At 32.5% G+C, this 20,615-nt stretch overlaps 1 protein-coding gene across 1 annotated transcript; it reads left to right on the forward strand.

Moving 5' to 3' along the window:
- The first annotated feature begins 338 nt into the window (after positions 1-338).
- LOC141532319 (uncharacterized) lies at positions 339-1,424 on the forward strand. The gene is made up of 2 exons (XM_074250610.1): positions 339-420; positions 602-1,424. Exons 1-2 carry the CDS (start codon positions 372-374, stop codon positions 1,006-1,008), a joined length of 456 nt encoding a protein of 151 aa, XP_074106711.1. The 5' UTR covers positions 339-371; the 3' UTR covers positions 1,009-1,424.
- Positions 1,425-20,615: the final 19,191 nt, after the last annotated feature.

The following is a 20,615-nucleotide window of genomic DNA, read 5'->3' on the forward strand; positions in this document are numbered from 1 at the left end:
TAAACAAATTAATTGTTAATGTAATAGAATAAAAATTAAAAAAAAGTTTCATTCATTTTTTTATTCACACAAATCTACATTGTAAACGCATTAACAACACTTGACGATGATACCAGCCCGCTTTATTGCAATGATAATCTAAAATGAATCAAACTACTGAGATCTTGATGTTATCGTTGACTTAAATATTGACCTCCCGATTATTTATATAAAGTGTGGATAATAACATTATGTCTATTTGCCATTCGTCGTCATATCCCTATAAATATGTATGTAATGATAGCTCAGATTTTAGTTGTTTTCAAGTTCTTTAATCTGAAGCTATATTAAAATTATTATTCTCTTTTTATTTACAAAATCAGTTAATAAGTATGAATTGTAAATTATCTCTGGCATTTTTAGTTTTATTACTTCTATCAAGTAAGTATATTTTTTGTTTTTAAATTTATTGTAAAATTTTATGAATAAATAGTAAATTTTCTTCTAAAATATTTGACTTTAGAAATCAATACTAATGAAATTATAGTCCAGCCTTACAATAATTGTATCGTAAATTTTCCCAGAAATTTTTTTCCGTGTATTATTGTTGTAATTTTTTCAGTCAACGATTGTAGTGGAAAAGGACGTGGAGGTCACGGTCACGGTCATGATCATGGTCATTCTAGTGGAAGTCATTCTCACGGTGGATCTCACTCTGGTTCATCCACATCAGGATCATCATCATCATCATCATCATCATCATCATCATCATCATCATCAGGATCATCTGATTCAGGATCATCGCATTCCGATTCCGGCTCAAGCTCTGGCTCTCACAGTAACTTAGAATCTCTAGACAACACAAGATCCGGCCGCCCTTATCATCATACCAACCACGATGACAATAATAATCATGCCCACGGTTCTAATGATGAGTCAACTGAACCTTCTTACTTTGAATCAGATGCTTTTAAAGAGGCTCAACGACGTAGTGTTCAGATGGCTGCTGAACTAGAAGAGTACTTATAGGAATTTTCTAAAAATAAGAAACCTAAGAAAGTAAGCATTACTACGACAGTTCTTCCGGCTACAAATGATGATGATACTGGGTTTTTCAAGGCCATGCATGATGATATGGCAAAGACTCTAAATTCACTCAAAGATTCTATCCAAATGATGGGGTTAGACTCGAAATTTAAAGAGTTAGAAGGGATAAATGATAGTTATTTAAAAGAAAAATTTTAAATGTATATTTTCAATTTTCAAGTAGCGCAAAAATTATTTAGAGAATAAAAAAAAAGATACAATTTTAGTTAGAGGTGATCAATGTGAAATTCTTTAATTTGTGTTTTATTTAATACCTTTGTAATATAATTTACAATATTATAAATTATGTTTAAAATTTTTTTCTATGGATCATTTACAAAAAAAGAAAAATTTCTTGATTGGAGAACAAAATTTTTCTTGTAATTCTATTCTTGGTCGAAGTAATTTTTTCTTAATTCAAATTATCATAAATACTTTTGTACACATATTTTCATACAAATTATAAAAAATTCTCTGTACTTTTATTTGAATCCTTTTCCTTTGCTCCTGTTACTAATTTAATAACTTCATCTAGATCTTTGTCTAAAGTACTGAAATTTAATCCATTAATTTTGTTAATGATACCCTGAAGAATATATCTCTCTGTTATTGATTCAGGTGGGCTTAATTTTTTCTTATTGCTGTCTTCTAATGACGGAGTATAAGTTGTTCCGCTTGAATTAGAAGATGGTTTAAATATTGACCAAAATAAAGGTTTCGAATCGTTTCCGTTAGTGGAAATTTTATCAGATAGCTTCCAATTTTCTTCCCTGTAAATTACGGTAGGTACATATGGTTCACAGTGTGTCGATGCATAATATTCCGAATTATGGTGTTGAGGTGATTTTGAAGTTTCTGAATTTTGTGAATTTGAAGAACTGGCTGGAAAATTTGAATAAAATTATTTTAAATAGAAAAATTGCAATTTATTAATAATTATTCTGTATTTTAATTTATGATTGATTAAAAAAAAAAAAAAATTTGCCGAAGGTAATTTGAACTTTTTATCACCAGTATCTTTTAATTATGTATTATTATTTAAGGTACCTTATCTGTGACAGCGTTTAGAATAGATTTATGATAAAATTTTTAATTAGAACTATTTAAAAAAATAGAAATCAAACCTGAAGATGATGAAATACCGAATAACCACCGCTACACATAAGAAGGGCGATGTCTTTCCCAACGCCTGTGACCTCTTCCACAACCATCAACATCTCCAAAAAAATAAATCATATTTTCTAATTTTTTTTTGTCTGCTTAAAGTAGAATTTTTTTTGGAAATAACCCTTTCCCTCGTGACTCTTATGAGTAATTATTTTTTAGTATATTAGCTACTACAAACATTATTTCATTATTTATTACCAAACGAAATTAATTAACAATACGATTAGTCCAAAGAATAATTTACAATTCATATTATACAAGTAAATCAATTACAAATTATCTTTTAATTATTACACAGACTGTGTTTAAGTACTCGTACTAACAATGTTTAAATTAAATTTTTTTTTATTATTAATTTTGAAAGATTCAATAAAAAAAATTAAATTGATGCATTTGTCAAAAAATTAATAATTATAATATTAATTAAAAAAAAATTAATAAATTATAATTATTATTCATATTTTGAATAAAAAATTCAAAATTTTGAAATTAAATATTTTCAATGATGTATTTTGATATTTTTCCAAGATTTCACAGAAAAATTTAAAAAACTCAGTGTGTACTCATTTGAGAAGACTAATTTTCTAATCGCCCAGCAAACTGTTGACATTGATATAAATCGAGAGTGAAATAAAAAAGGGTGTTGCTATCTATTGACCGTAGAGTATTTTTTCAGGCCTTAAAGGATACAGTTTAAACGGTCGAGGGATTTTATGGGGTATATATGTATACGAGTTGATCCACCCAATCGTTTGCGATAGAGGACTCTAAGTTTACAAGTACACAAATCTCTCAACTTTTATCAGTTTTATTTTATTTTTTCGAGCGAACTTTTATGGACACGCGTACGTAGAAACCTCCCGCAGGCCACACAAGTGATTTATCGGTTTCCTTTTTTATTTTATTTCATTTTACTTTCCCGAGAGTATTGAGGGACCGATCCACTTTAACTCGTGTATTTCATATCAATTGTAAACGGTTATACTGTGTGCAATAGAATTAATGATAAATTTATATAAAAAATAGACGGTATTATTTTTTTTAGATGTCGAGATTGATATTCAATATTTATGAATAAAAATACTTAAGTCAACTTTTTAGACGTTGAGACTTAATTTTTTTTAATTTTAAAAAAAGAGAAAAATTTTTTTCTCATTTAAAAAAATTTTTTTCTTATTGGTGAATTCCAAAAATAAAAAGCTTGCATTAGAAAAGAGACAAACTAGAAAACCCCAAAAAATTTTTTTTAAAAAAAAAGTTTTTTTTTTTTAAGTTGAAGAAATTTATACAAATAATTTTTTTATTCATTTTTTTATTTAATTCCTGGAATATCAACGCTTTGATGTAAATTGATGAAGTAAAAAATTTTTTTATAAACTAAGACGCTGCAATTTGAAACTTTAACGAGTTAATTTTTCTATTCCAATTTTTTTTGAAGAAAATAGAAAGAAAATGGCTTTGGCTTGATTCAATGTAACCAATCTAGTTTAAAATCGGAAAATTGACCTAGCGACGTCCTCTATTGACATATATAAAAAGGAAACTCGTATTCAAGAGCACTGAGAACGCCATCCCTCGGAATGTTACTAGGACGCATTCATTATTATTTTAGATTATTTTAAATATACATCACAATCAATATTATAATACAGATTATTTTTTTTCTGATTACATAATTAAGGACATGATAAAAAATCTTGCGTCAATGCGTTAAAAAATTTTGTTTTAAATATTTAACAATTTTTTGTGTTAATTTAACACAATAAATGTTAAATTTATACATAAAAGTGTTAAAGATTTAACACAAAATTTTTTACAGTGTATTTGTAGTAAATATTCGATGTAATAAGTGAAATTTCTTGTGTTGAAAAAAAATTTTTTTTTCGCTCAAGAAAATAATTAGGAAGAAAAACATATGACAACTTCGTTAAACCACTAGTAAAAATTCAAACTAAATAAATCAGTAAAATTATTTAGTTTGAATCATTAAAAATTTTTTGAATGAAGTCAAAGTTTCTTGAGCCAAGAAAATTTCTTCTTGCTCCAAAATAATTTTTGTTTTCCTTAAAATTTTCTCGGCGCAAGAAATTTTTTTTTGTATTTTTTATTTATTGTATTTTTTCTGGTTTCTATGCACAAGTGTAATACAACTCTGTAGAAGTTATATCCAGAAGTAAATAAATTAATTAATAAATTAATCAATTGATTAATAAATAAATGAATAATTAATTGAATAAATAATTAAATAAATTAATAAATAAATAAATAAAATATTTTCTTGGTTAAAGTGAACCTTTTTTTTTTTGTATAGTGTCAAATACGTTTACTTTAAAACCTGTTCAACAACTGGGTACTTTACCTTAGTATAGAAATAAAAAATCAGATTTAAAAGTAAATTATATGACACATAATATACTCAGCAAACCCTTAATCTTGAACATAAACCCACACTCTTTCCTTCCCTCCGAATAACTCCTTACCTCCGAAGTAGATAAAGATTGAGAATATCAGACTATCGTCTAACATGTCAATCTACCCCGAGAATTAGAATTTCCTGTGTATAATAACGGAATACCCTCTGTTGCATATGATTTGGAAGTTGAATGTGCGAATACAAAGTCGCATCATTCGCGAGTGTATCCATTCGTGTCTAGAAATCCTAACACTTACATGTAACTATCGCCTACTCTCATTCCAGGCTATTCTAATACACGAAAGCTCATTCAGAAGTGTCATACGAAATAGTACGCCCTACATCATTCCAAGTTCTATTCCAAATTTCCAATCTCGAGCGGAGCATCGTCACAAGACAACCTACATCGTACTGCGCGCATATCATTCCCCTCATATTCTTCTTCATCCCTTTCTGGCATCCTCACCCCTTTCTCCCTCTTTCCTTCTTAAGCCCTCGAACATATTTATTCCCAACGGGAATTTTTAATAAAATAACTTTTGTTTGCCGATTCCCGAACCACCCCCAGACTCTTCGATGCGAAAAACGACGGAATTAGCTGTAATATTGCCAATTATTGATAAAAATAATCAATAATTCATGCTCTGGTACTGCTGATGGTTAATGTTAGATTATTTATCAGAAATGTCATTGCGGTTGAGAGTAATTCTCTTTTTTTCTATAGTTTCCGCGTACTCTTAGATAGCAGACGATCAATTTAATGTAGCGAATCTGTCAAAATGAATTTAGCGAGCGGGATATGAATGAAAAGACAAGAGGAGGTGGCAGCAGAGGAAGATCGTGGATACAAGGGAATCCTAAATTCATTTATCTTCTTTGTTATACCACGTGAAATGTCATTCTATTATTGCTGAAATGTCACTGAATTGATAGATCGTCTGTTGATGTTTCTTTTTTCGGGCTAAGATACCATTCACTTGAGGTACGTGATCTGTCATAAATACGTGACTATTGATCTGGGACGATTGTAATTAATTTCTGCTATCTAAGAGGAATATTTCTGATAAAGTAGATTTATTTTTCACGATTGGCGAAAAATTCATTAGTACGGGGATGATTTGTTAGAAGAATTGTTTGCTTTTTTTATTTTTAGTATATGGAACAAAATAAATAATCAATGCAACATCATGCAGTCTTGTTAAATTAACATGATGAAATCATGTTGCAGCCACATGATTTGCCATGTTCCGTTACATGACAATCATGTTTCAGCAGCATGATTTCATCATGTTTATTTACCAAGACTGCATCATGTTGCATTTACTATTTGCTTTTTTCTGGGAAGTTAAAAATTGCATCTATTGACTTCTTTTATACGAATTTGGGTTCACAAATGATTTGAAATTTTTCCGATACTTGAAAACATTTTTTTTTTTTTTCGAGTCTACGTTTTTATTCAAGAATTGATTCACTATAATAATTCTTCGAGAAATAATATTACTTACAAAAAGCTGAGCTTTAAAAAAATTTCTTTCAAAACCTAATAAAGCCTGTTTCATTGTTTCCTTCGTCCCTCGAAAGAGTTAACTAAAACAAATACCGTCAAAGCGAAAGAATAATATTAATTTGTCTCTATCAATGGTGACTGTTGAGCCAGGATCCTCTTAATTAATCATTGTTTTCTATATCCGGCGATCTCTTTGATTTAAATAACAAAAAGAGAAAAAAAAACTAATTTTAGTTATACTCTTTTAAGTCTTTTGAAAGGTCAGTCTGACTGTCCGTGCCTTTGCCATCCAACAATCCCATCAAAAAAATTAAGAAGACACTCGGGAAGTGAGGAGCTATAACCTCGAGCGGATAGTGAGAAAGGGGTTAGTACACCGTGTTATTCGCGTTTAAAAAAAGATAATAAAAGGCATAAAAAATAAAAAGGAGTAAAAGGCACGGAGCAAAGCAGAGACAGAGCAGAAAGAGGGCTTTCGGAGAAAAGAAAAGGCAGTAATTGTAAAATTAATTAAAAGACCGAGTAAAATAATTAATTTTTCTAATAATTCTTGCAGCATTTTTATGTATTTTATTATTTATTTTTTAGTCTTTTTCTTTTCCGTGTTCCACAATCTAGACAAAGTTGAGAGTTTAATATATATATATATATAAATACTCGATAAGAGAAAGAGGGAGATGGAGAGCGGTGAGCCCGAGAAAAAGGATGTGGGACAGCACCCGGAGGGTAGAAATAATTTCATAAGGGGCTGGGCTTGAGAACCGCATCTACATTTGCGAAAACATGCCATATAACATAGAAAATTTTTCACCCTCTTTTCCATTCTCCCACCCCCACCTCGTCCATCCCCGGCGTACCGCTCATTCCACGCAGCCTCTTTCCATTGAAACTTGCCATACCGACAAACCTTTTGTGACCTCGTCGTTTCAGACCACGTCTGACCGCAACAAAGACTCGAACCCCTTCAAACTGGCCACTACCTGCTTGCCCGCCCTCTACACCCCATATACTTATTTTATTTGCGCCCACTTGCGTTACCAACTGTGCAACTTAAACCATAAATGATATCTTTGTTAATGTGTCTTACCGAGCGAAATCTGTATCCTTTTTGAGGTTTGCTTTTCAAATTGCCTTATATTTCATTCTTTTCTCAGATTTTGCTAGGACTTTTTTTTTTTTACTTACACGGAGAAAAAATATCGCTCTCAGAGCAATATTGTAATGCTATAGTAGCTATCCCCACTCAACCAACTGTTAGAGAGTTACTAGAGAGCCATCTAGTAGATCGCTCTGGCAGCAATACAGTAGTTGGCTAAAATAGCTAAACCGGTGCGCTGGGAGAGCCATACGGGATTGCTGTCAGGGGTAAATGCCTCGTTCAAGTCTCAGATTCTGTGCGCAGTAATGTTTGTTGACATATTTTATAACCTCCAAAATTAATATAATTATTTACTAGCAACCTGTAATTCATATGCGACTGTCGAGAGTTATGGATTATGATTAAAAAAAAAACTTTGGCTTATTAATTTTTTGTTCTTTCCAATAGAGATATTAATAGTTTGGGTAGTTTTTAAATAAAGTTGAAAATAATTAGTGCAATGACAGGATCAAATCCGAATAATTTAATGAAAAATGTGGTGGAGCAAATTTATAGAGCCAACAAATTATTTAAAACTCCTCCAAAAAATTTCTTAAAAAATTGACCATCAAAAAATATATAAAACTTTGAAAATTCTTAAATTCATGTGACAATTTTTTTTTTTTAAATGGTCCATGAAAAATAAATAAGTATTATCAAAAACTTGTTAATTTAATATGTAATCTATTTAATAATTTTTAATTACTTATTCTTTTTTATTTATCCGTATAATTTTTCAATAACAATTAATAAAAGATTGAATCGATAGAATAATAAAATTTTTTGTTATTAAATATAAAATATTAAATATTTTAATATTTAAATCGTTTTGTCTGGTAAGAGGGCGCTGTAAGAAAAATGTTGGTTAGCGATTCTAGCCAACTAACAGATCACTCCAGTAGCCCTAGAGTAGTGCTCTTGTAGAAATACACATTGCTACAGTAAGAATCTACGAGTAGGTATCTAATAGATGGCTTCAGTAACGATATTTTTTATTCCGTGTACCTTATAAAATATAATGTGGAGTAATGGTATTTTTCACCATAAACAAATACAAAATTAAATTAATTTTGTGATAACAAAAATTTTGATTATCAATTGCGAAGATGAGGAATAAGGAAAATTGACGAAAACTAAGATTGTTGAAAATTAGCGGCAATAAATCGATAAATTCAAGTGCTTATTGATATATGGGAATGCCAATACCCAGGAAGCGTGTAATGATGGTCTTTCAAGCAGAATTTGGTGGTTCCGGCGGTTGTTGGTTATTATGTTGAATATAGATGCGAACATATAGTCGTAGAATGGATAGACATAGAGGAGGTGATGAGCTGAAGCTTGAGATGCCTCTGAGCATCGTTATCATCGATGTGATCAATCACGCTAAATTAGGTTGATCATTGATTATCACCACGTGTTCTTGAGTGTGCATTTCTATTTGGAGGTGGGCTAAGAGATGTTTATATGTGTGGATATTGTATTTAGGGGTAGCCAGTGATTAATTGACGCTGAGTGCAAACTGAACTAGATTGGGTAATAAATATAATACACTCGCTATTTATGGGCATAGAAAAGTCTGATCAAGTATCAGGGCGTATTTTTTGTCATATGGTTAAAAAAAAATAAAAAAATAAAAAAATAAAAGATTATTTAGATTTATTCAATTGCCTTCAATGCTAAGAAAATACTTTTTAAGACGATTTTAAGACTTTTTAAGACGCTATAGTCTCAAAAAATGTTTTTAAAACTTCAAGACTATTTTAAGATTTTTTTAAGACGATTTTTAGATTATTTTAAGACTACTTTAAGACTCTCTACAATAATTGTCCAGAGCTGTCGCTGTGATGTCGCCTTATTTTCATAAAAAATTCGAGAACCAAATTTCAAAAATCTCATCTCAGAATTTTTTTTTGTGTCTTAAAAAGTTAAGAATAGGTTCTTAAAAAAAGTCACTAAAATTAGCATAAGTAACTCCAATAAATGATCTGAGAGAGCAACAACGACACGATTTGCTATTATAGCAATAAATCACAATAATCCTGATCATAAATACAAACAACGGACAAAGTAAAGAAGCATGTAGAAAATCTCTCCATATTTGGGTACAATTTAAAAACTAGCAAAAAAAATTTTATTATATCAATATGCCGTACAACTTAACGGGCGGATCTTTATCTTAATCTTGAACTCAGTAGCAAAACGGAGACAGAAAGCTCCCGGTAGTAGCTCGCGTTCGGGAATTCAGATTTATACTGTACTCCCTCTCAGGCCATAGTATAGTATCAGTATAGCTGGTGCCTCTCGAGACCCTTAATTTTTTTTCCTTTTTTTTTTCTATCATTTCACTTGCTCCGTAATGCCATATATATTTCATCTCTTTTTATTTGAGCCTCACACCACTTGGAGCGAGTCTCTTCTTCTCTGGCTTTATTGACCCTTTATACATCTATTTGTTATGCCACGGCCCTTTGTGCGACGCCAGACGTTCTATATACATTTACTGTAGCAACAGAGTATGGACCGACCCCCGTCGCCCCTAACGTTCGTCGTTTTCTCTCCCTACGCTATATTTGACCAGTATTATAAAAATCAACCGACCGATTTCCTACGTAAAATATTACCCCCGAGCGCCCCTTGAATATTTTATCACTGTCCACCCGACGCAACAAAACCTTCTGTACTTTAACCCCTCTATCCACTCTTTCACTCATCCTACTACTTATGGAGGCTATATATATATTTATTTTTCAGTACTTTATACTCCTTTCCTCATCCAACAGTCACCAGTCTTTTAATTTTTAGAGCCAGCTAGATTTTATTGTAACATTGTTTGATATTTATTACCCTCTTTATTATTTCCTAGCTTTTTTCGTACTATCCACACGCTTCAAAGAATTTTAGATAAAATAATTACGGGAGGAACTATTTTTCTCATTACTATTTGAAAAATTTTTAAATTAAGATAAATAGTTGAAATGATTATTGTTAATATAATGGAGACTTTAAAAAAAAAATTGTTACTGAAGCCATTTATTAGATTCTTACTGTAGCAATGTGTATTCCTACAAGAGCACTACTGTAGGGCTACTGAAGTAATCTGTTAGTTGACTAGAATCGCTAACCAACATTTTTCTTACAGCGCCCTCTTACCAGACAAAACGATTTAAATATTTAATATTTTATAATTAATAACAAAAAATTTTATTATTCTATCGATTCAATCTTTTATTAATTATTATTGAAAAATTATACGGATAAATAAAAAAGAATAAGTAATTAAAAATTATTAAATAGATTACATATTAAATTAACAAGTTTTTGATAATACTTATTTATTTTTCATGGACCATTTAAAAAAAAAAATTGTCACAAGAATTTAAGAATTTTCAAAGTTTTATATATTTCTTGATGGTCAATTTTTTAAGAAATTTTTTAGAGAAGTTTTAAATAATTTGTTGGATCTATAAATTTGCTCCACTACATTTTTCATTAAATTATTCGAATTTGATCCTGTCATTGCACTAATTATTTTCAACTTTTCTTAAAAACTACCCAAACTATTAATATCTCTATTGGAAAGAACAAAAAATTAATAAGCCAAAGTTTTTTTTAATCATAATCCATAACTCTCGACAGTCGCATATAAATTACAGGTTGCTAGTAAATAATTATATTAATTTTGGAGGTTATAAAATATGTCAACAAACAAGACTGCGCGCAGAATCTGAGACTTGAACGAGGCATTTACCCCTGACAGCAATCCCGTATGGCTCTCTCAGCGCACCGGTTTAGCTATTTTAACCAACTACTGTATTGCTGCCAGAGCGATCTACTAGATGGCTCTAGTAACTCTCTAACAGTTGGCTGAGTGGGGATAGTTACTTTAGCATTACAATATTTCTCTGAGAGCGATATTTTTTTTTCTGTGTATCTGCAAAGTTTAAAAATTTTTAAAAATAATTTTGAAAAGTGAAAAAAAAAAAAAAATAAAAACTTAATCTCTAATCTCGAGTGATTGATAGATTAATTAGTGTTTGAAAATCAATGGCCAGAATATCATATGGTAAATTTTGAACTAATTGGTTGATACGTCAAGATTTCTCGCTCGTTGAGGTGAGGATGTCTGTTTTGCGTGTACGCGTACATACTCAGCATATGGAATATCAGGTAGAGATGGGGAGCGAAATGAGAGGATGGGGTCTAGCTGGAGCAGGGGCCGGGAAGGAAGGGTAGACGCTGTAGAAAATCAGAGACAGACAGTAGGACAGACACTAAATGTATAGAGAGTTAGAGATCTTACCGCAATGACGTGCGGTCGAATACGGTATTCCGACGAAATGACGGATCCTGCGAGTGACATTCGATATCACCGTTGGTGGCCGATGAAATGCGGGATCCATACGTTATCCATGTGTGCATGTATGTCTAGTCTAGCTTATGTATAAGTATGTATCAATGTGTGTCTATATGGATGTACCTAAAGTGGTAGATTTAATGTTGAGTATTCCACCTACTATTCATCGAACTTGCTGACTGAGAAATCGCTATTAATCGTCGGATTTAACGTCGAGATCGCGTCAATCATATTTTATGTAATTGTAACGTACATATGTATGTACAATTTAATTAATTGTTCCTGGTGTCTAACACACTGGAGAGTGATGTTGGGGAGTCAAATATTTAAATAATCCTATTGATGAATGTCTGTTTTACTTAGGCTTAATAGATATATTAACTACTGTATAATTGATTCAATTAAAATTTAAAGGATTTTTTATTTTTTCATACTTTTTATACTTAAAAAAATTTTTTTAAATATTTCATTTTTTAATTCATTTTTTTAACCAGTGGTTATACTATTGACAGTCAGTCTGATTACCTTCTTCAGTGCTTTTTTCACGTGTTTTAAATAAACGAACCGATAGACCCTATTCTTGACAGATCTTTTATTACAGTTGAATTTATATTAATTATTTCAACTGACTAATGCAAAATTATCAATAATTTTTATTACTTTAAAATTTCTTCAAGATCTATCCGTGTAAAAAAAAATTGTCTTAAAATTGTCGTTTGTTTAAGATCTTAAACGTGACTAAACCCAAACCAAGACTATTTTAAAAATTTTTTACGACGCCAAAAAAATTCTGAGAGCAGAATTTTCACATTTTTCAAATTGTCAAATTTAACCGCTACATTTTTGAGTACATTCTTTTTAAATTGAATTTGAAATTGTTGAAAACTTATTATTGGATAATTTTAAGACTTTTTTAAGACGCTCTGTTTCAATGTTCTGGAGCTCTGACGCTATTAGCTCATCTTAAAATAGTTTCAAAAAATGTTTTTAAAACTTCAAAACTATTTTAAGATTTTTTTAAGACGATTTTTGGATTATTTTAAGACTATTTTAAAACTCTATAATAATTTTTCCGTAGCTGCCGCTGTGATATCGTCTTATTTTTATAAAAAATCCAAGAACCAAATTTCAAAAATCTGCCCTCAAAATTTTTTTTTTTAGCGTCTTAAAAAAGTCTTAAAATTTATCTATCAGAATAGCAATAAAGTATCTCTAAAGAGATACATGTGGCGCTATCTGTTAGAAATCAGGGGAAACTCTTCAAGAAATAAGTAGTACAGCATTAATATAAGTCAGTTGGACAAGAATAATGAACATAAACCCAATATCACAATTTAGATGTAATTTTTCATGCAATCATCGATAATTAAAATTAAAATTGCCAAATCGTTGCATGAATAATAATTACCAATTAAAATGGATATTTAACAAGCAGTAAATCTTAGCCGTTTCCCTATTAGCATCCTCCGAAAATTCCAATTGAAGACGGCGGTCATTGAGGGTAATCGGTATGTATCGAATGTGGTCAGCAAGAGCCCTGATTATGTTTAGTTATAATCAGAAACCATCGTGAAGGGTCGGATGTAGGAACAAAGATACTGAAATTAGTGGTAGTGAAGCAGATTAGTGTTGATCGCGTGTGGTTGAGGATAAGTTTCATTGGTATTAGAGCGACTAGGAGACACCAACCAGGAATATGCAGACTATCTCTGTATCAGTACGGCATTGTGACGTCATCATTTGCATAGAACTCAGTAGGCGAGCCCAGAAACCAACGTGATGGGAAGGGTGACTCTGATTCAGATAGCCTCGTCGATGTCCACCTCATCCGTTTTGTGTTTCTCTAGCTTGCTTGTAACACAGACTATGTTACCGTTGTTGCGCATATATCTCCTATCTATCTAATTATTAGCACGGGCCTTGTCTTGTGATATACCGCATGCTAATAAGCGGCTAAAGACCGGGAACCGGGAGACCTTGGCCCATAAACGTCATAAATCTTACCGTCCAATTCTAATCCTCGGTCTCGGGAGGCTCTGGCTATCTTGATGTTTCGATGATTGTCTGCTTTTTTGATTGATTATCAATTCCATTTTTATAGTTTTATTTTTGGATTAATATTATTTTATAATTGATTTTTCAGAAGAGTAAATAGGATCATAAATATTTGTTAACTGTAAACAAATATTTAATTAAAATAAAAAGCAAAATTAGTAATTATCTTTTTACAGTTTTTATAACTCTATAACTGAAATACGTGATAATAATTAAATTCACTGAATAAATTAACGTTATTAATATTTAAAAATGTAGAAAATAATTATGAGCTTTTATAGAATTTGGTATTTTACAATGAACGTTATTATAATGTTATATAATTAATGCAAATAATTTATAAAGATAATTTTTGTTTATAAAGACATGCAAAAAAAAATTTTTTTCTTCAATCTAAAAATTTTTTTGGACTTTAAAAATCTAGTTGAATTAAAAAATAAAATATTTTGAAGTATATGAAAAGATTCGTTAATAATTTTTTGGTTTTTTAAAATTATTAAAATATAACTAAATTGAATTTTAAAAAATTGCACTTATAATTTTTTTACGAATAAAAATTTATTTTTATCTTTTTTGTATTTATTTTTTCAATAAAAAAAATTATAAAAAATTTTAGATGTCGGCTAAGTTAATTTTCATAATTTTCACACACAGTAAAAAATTTTGTGTTAAATATTTGACTCTTTTTTGTGTTAATTTAACACAATAAATGTTAAATTTACACATAAAAGTATTAAATATTCAACACAAAAATTTTTAACGTAAAATTTTATGACGCAATGACGTAAAATTTTTTATAAAACTTTTACCATTGACTTGAGAAATTTTTAAAGCAAAAAAAAAAATTCATTTCTCCACCCTAAAATCTAAATTCTAACCCCTTGAAAAATCAGGTAATACATCCGTTGAAAAATAGTAACGGTTATTAATACTTTGGGGATGGTAATGCACGGGAACATTTTGACGGGTAAATCCATGCATATGCGAAAAGGTATGCGTGTTGGGAGTTAGTGTTGCGGAAGTGTGCAATAGAGAAGTGGGTGAGAGAAGGTAGGAGTAAGGCGCGATGTATTAATTACGAGTATTGATGTCCATTTGCAGTGAATTGATGTGTGGTCAGTGTTGCATCACGCGCAGGGGTTGACCGCCCGAAACGGAGTGCGTTGAATGGGATTGGGATGAGTTTGAATCTCTGTTGCTGCTAGTGCTGTTGTATCGGGGAAAGGGTGTATGAATCTATATAGATCGGGGGTGCGATGCCACTGCTCAACTACTGGTTCAGTTACTCTCACCGCTGGTAACTCGCTCGTGTTTATTCCTATTCGTATATACACTTGCACTCACCCACTGGCGACACACAGCTACTGCTGTCACTGCTAGCAAATTTCCGCCACGCATTCATCCTCTCACTTTCACTTGAATCCCCTTTTGATTTGGCCCGTGACGCTGGTGACGCTCTGTGATCCGTTGCACTTGTTACCGCCTTGATCCCTCTTTGTAACACCATCATCACACGTATCATCGTCATATGGGAATCTCTATTCTCATGGATTAACTGTTTATATTTGATCGCGAATACTAATTTATTTATCGGTGGAATTCGTTACCTATATTGCTATTTAATGCTCTCCATATAATTTTATTATATGATCAAAGCATTCAAGAAACAACGTCCAAATTTTACTTAAGGTAAAAGCACCTATTATTGACACTCTATTGCATGCCTTAAGCGCGAAGCACGCAGGTATGCTCTACTCTCGCCTAAAAATCATGATTTCGATTAAAACGTGATTTTCATAATTTAAACGAAAAAAATTAAGTATAAAAAGCATATTGAGATAAATAATAATAACTACGGAATACGTTAAAAAATGTTTTTATCGATTAAATAAGATTTCTCAGGAAAAACTCGTTTTTCTGACGAATTAAATGAATGAGAGCGTGGTATTCACAGGAGCAATGGGCTTGATAACACCATAACTTTGTCAAAAATCATTTTCACGATTTAATTTTTTTTGTTTTATTTCTTAGGAAATTTGCCGAAACCCTTGTGAAAATTGCGTATCAAAATAATTCCGTTTCAATACAGTTAATTTTTTTCGACTGTCAGTTCGGTGACTTTTTCTGCGATTTCGGCGGCCATCTATTCTTTAATTTAGATGAAAAATATGTAAATATATGTGTCCGCAAACTATTCGTAACGTGATTGGTTGAATATATCATAAGCATGAAAATATATGCAAACGCTATAGTAAGGCGCGCGCTTGCGCGCGCAAATTTGAATTCTAGTATGTATTATTTTTCATAAAATAGGATTGAAGTAACTATAAACAAACAGAAACTATACATATATGATGGTATAATTACTAACTGTTTTATCTGTATCATCTGTTGAGATTTTTTTTAGCTCGACCTACAGAGGAGATAACACTACTCGCGGGAAAATTCAAACAAAAAAAGCGAATAAAAAAAAGTATAAAAATCTTTATGAAAAATTTAACAAATCGTAATGTAAACATTGAATCTAAATAATTTGTGTATGATATGAGCGCTTAAGGCATGCTCATTTGGATTTTCCAAACTTTTTTTTCCCTAGCATCTAATTCAATGTCTTGAATGTCCACTGACTTACCCTCGTAACTATTGATATCCCGGTAGCAAAGCATCATTATGCGTTTAGATGAGGAGGAGGCAACAGAACCGAATCCTGAACCCTTGATACAATGCAATGCTCTATGTACAAGCGAATTCACCGAGCAAAAGCATTCCTCGAAACATCTAGATACACAGATAGATACTGTTAAACTGAGACGGAGATACTATAGAGCATTAGTAGATCTATTGCACACGTGTACAATATCCAACGTAATTTGTCATCGCGACTAATTTTGCTCGGCAAGGTTCTGAGATACGGTGACGCCTATGACGTGGTCATTATTAAGATGTGAATTAATAACAATTTGGACTTGGGATCCAGTCTCATATGTGATCTGTTTATTACCCTATCGTAAATTATAATCTTTCCGGGCCTTAATCCATGCGATAGGTCTTTGATCAATACCAGGATAATAACACACATCATATTGATTAATTGTAGAGCAGTTAAAGGAGCAGATTAAAAACAATGGATGGTGACAATAAAACAAACTCAATTACACGTGTAATTATTGTGCGAATGATTAGTCACTGGTAGGTAGTTACTGGACACAACCAACGACATTTGTTGTACGTGGTGGCTCGTGACGTTAACCATCGATCGACATGTGACATGCCACAGAATCGCAGCCTATATTCGCACCCGCTTTCAATGGTATCCAACAACACAAACAGGAACCAATGACGATCTGTCATCCGGGTGACACACCGCTGAACCTTATCAATTCTATAATCCCCTACCAATCTCATATGTTCAATTCACCCACCGCAACCCACCATTCGATATTATACTGCTCCGTATAATATTGTATGCATTTACAAATATTTTTATCTGTCACTCATAAATTGCTCTGTTGAAAAATCATTTGTTTTCGTGATGAGAGACATTTAACTAACTATTAATCTTCTATCACAAGTTTTTCCAGCCCAACGAAATGTTTATCCATTAATCCCTCTATCCATTCGAGCTCAGGTCACTTTGAAGGTCAAGATTGATCTCTTTTTGTTTTTGAAAACATATTTGGAATTTATCAAACTTAGTTTCCTAATGCATTCAGTACTTGAGAGTTTGAGTCATAAATCCCGTCGTTGGAGACTAATGTGGTGGTAATAGAGTATAAATGGAGGTCGTGGTCCGAGGTCAAAAGATCTTACACCCCTAAAACTGTCGTCCACCAGCAGCTAGCCACCTTCAACCCTCGTGTTACTTAAACAGACCTTAAACTCACATCCCGTTCACGTCTACTCTATTCCATAATCGATTTCTTGGCAATATATTCTCATAGCTTTATTATACAAGAACTAGCTCCGTTTTTCCCTCCAATAAAAGCAAAGTATTAATTTAGCAAAGCGATCACTTCAGATTGTAAATTTATCTCGTTTTAATTTTCGTATTTCATTAAACTTTAATGGAGTCGTACAGGATTTTTTTCAACCCTTTATTCAAATCCATCGAAGATCAGCCCCTGGGCTTTTTATCCCTTTCTCCTTCTTCCTACTTACACCTAGGGGAGTTAATGTAAAGGAAAAGAATCGAAAGTAGTGTTGTTTTATCTTGAGGCGTTTTTAATCGTGTGCCTAGGACACATCAAGATGAGTCTTAAGGAGGCTCAGACGGGGTGTCGCCCAGAACCAAGGATCGCCCTTTAGAACATTAGGCGCTTTATTTATGGACTTTCATTAAGATAAAGTTTTTAAGGAAAAAAAAATTAAGAAAAAGGGTTGCTTGAGAACCAAATGCCGTTGAATTATTTTCACGTGGATGGTAGCCTTTTTTTTTGGGAAAAAGAGGGTTGTTGAATATTTACAACTGACGCTTGATACTTTTTGTGTGAATAAATTTTGATAGCGATCGGGGTAATTCAAATGGGAGGGTTCCCTTGTGTCTTTAAGACCAAATCACTTGGTGATTTGGGGACAATACTGGATGCTATAGATAACTTCGGGAAGAAAAAGTTTAAGGGTGGATAAGATGACAGAGTTAACCTTAGGAGGGTTGGCTGCTCAATGTCCGATGTTACATTGCTTGACATCGGTCAGAAAGCATTATTTCTCTTCATCAATTCTGCCATGAATATATTTTATTAAAGTTGGTTTAAAAGAATTTCATTGAGGTTTTTGTTACATTTTTTAAGAAAAAATAATGTCAAGGGTATTGTTATAAAACTTACCGAATTTTTTTTATATTATATTGATACTGCCATTCTAATACGTCGTATCAAAATTTACCTGAAATCTTATGCTTCTAGACCAGAATACAATTTTCCAAAATTTGATTAAAATCAAAAAAATTCTCAATTATTTGAGAAACCAGTTAAAAAATTAGGAAAACGGTTGATCCTGAAGGCCATTCCTGCAATTGAGCGCTCAAAATTGCGCTTATTACGTTTTTGAACTCAAAGAGCTCAAAAATATAATTTTGATGTAGTTTTGAGCTCTTCTAGCTCAAAAGTCTGATAGAAGTTTAATAAAACACTATTTTTTTTAATTTTCAAACCGCAATAACTTTTGAACGAATGAACCGATTTTCACGCGGTTGGCAGCATTCGACGCAGTTTTTCAAATTCTATGATATATTTCTAAACACAAATTAATAAGACCGGAAGTTTCGGTTTTATTCGATTTCTTTCGTCAACGATAACTCATGAACGAATCAACCGATTTTGACCGGCTTGGTGGCGATCGACGTGGTTTTTTTGATGTTAAGAGCTGATTAGTTTTTGAAATTGATCGATCGAGCCGTTTAAAAGTTATTAAAAAAAAACTTGATTTGAAAAAATTTTTTTTCGTAGTTTTTTTAAGATTCCTCAAAATCTACCGGTCGGAATCGGTCCAAATTGTATTCAAAATCTGTGTTTGGTCAAGCCCTTTCAAATGACACCAACCACGATCAAATCGGCCAAACCGTTCAAAAGTTATGAGAGGTTTACATACATACATACATACAGACATACAGACAAAATCGCGGGAATAGTCAGGGAAGCTTTCTAGGACCTCAAAACGTCAAGATCTGATGAAAACTCGATTTTCGGAAAACAATAACATAAAAACAATAACATCCCGATTTTTGAAAATTTTCAATTTTCTTAGCGGGAATTTAAAAAACATTACAAATTAATCAACAGGTCTATAAATGTCTACAGAAAGCTAAAGCTAATAAAAAATAGACCAGCCATGTCGGCAAAAGAAGAAAAAAATTGATGAAGCTATGAAATGACCGTGGGCAGTGGATACGCGAAAAAGCTCATCCTACAAAAGGAGTTTGAATATTCTTTTTACGATCTTGTAGCTTTCTCATACACAGTACTCGAGTCGGGATCCCATCAACTCAACAGTCTCGTTAAAGTATCCGGGGTGGCTCAGGGGAAGTTATGCTGGTAGGTGGTGGACGGAGAATTAAAGAGTAAAGTTGAGGGTGAAAGCAGGGAGGCAAGTACGGGCCAATGTATAAAGAGTGGACTGGAGTCCACTCAAGTATCAGCCTGACGCCCCAGCGTTTCCTACACTGTAGCATAGAGTCTTCCAGCCTTTACCCCACGTCTCGCATCCCAGATTCAGGTCCATGCCCGACACTCAGCTCTTGACATTTAGTGTATGTGTGCTATCGTTTCTTCCATTAAAACAACAAGTGAAAATATACGAAATAAATCTTGCAAGACCCGAAACGATTCACTGAAAGCTGCCTCGAGTAGACAATAGCAGACGTCCAAGCCACTGCTAGATGTGGAGGTTGATGTTTCTCAACACACTACAAAAGGGGTTGAGGTATTCAAGCGTATTGTCCAACGTCCGCAGTGCGAGCAACAACTCGAACTTTGGGAGCCACGGAATCGTACTCGTAGGTAGTCGACAACTTCGAAAAGCCTCTACGAATGCTATCAGCAGTCTCAGTACCTTGCTCTCCTTCTCTTTGTAGAGTAAACACAAGAGAATGTGAACGATCTTTGGTCGTGGGGTGACTCTGCATAAAGAATGGGGTATGACCACCCTCAACCCCTCGATCTCACTTCCTTTGGTTCACTTCCGCGAGCAGCTGCCCACAAGAGCAAAGTTCCTCGACCGAGACAACCCACAATATAATGCGCCTCTTGTACTATTGGAAACCAAGCTATTTTATAGTCTCACTGCGATAACCTACAACACTTATGTGTTTGCTGTTTTTAAGATTCATTCCTCTTTTATCAGTATTGATAACTAGGTCATTTTGAAAGTTGCACTCACCAACAATACGCTGCTATACCTTTCGGATGGAAAACCAAGG

The sequence above is a fragment of the Cotesia typhae genome, unplaced genomic scaffold, assembly GCF_013202065.1.
Source record: "Cotesia typhae breed Kobodo isofemale line unplaced genomic scaffold, CoteBio_Ctyphae contig_59, whole genome shotgun sequence".
Classification (NCBI taxonomy): Eukaryota; Metazoa; Arthropoda; class Insecta; order Hymenoptera; family Braconidae; genus Cotesia; species Cotesia typhae.

Excerpts from the sequence above, each read along its gene's own strand:
- LOC141532319 (XM_074250610.1), top strand. The coding sequence starts at position 372 with ATGAATTGTAAATTATCTCTGGCATTTTTAGTTTTATTACTTCTATCA. Across the intron at positions 421-601 it reads AGTTTTATTACTTCTATCAA|TCAACGATTGTAGTGGAAAA; the intron begins GTAAGTATATTT and ends TAATTTTTTCAG.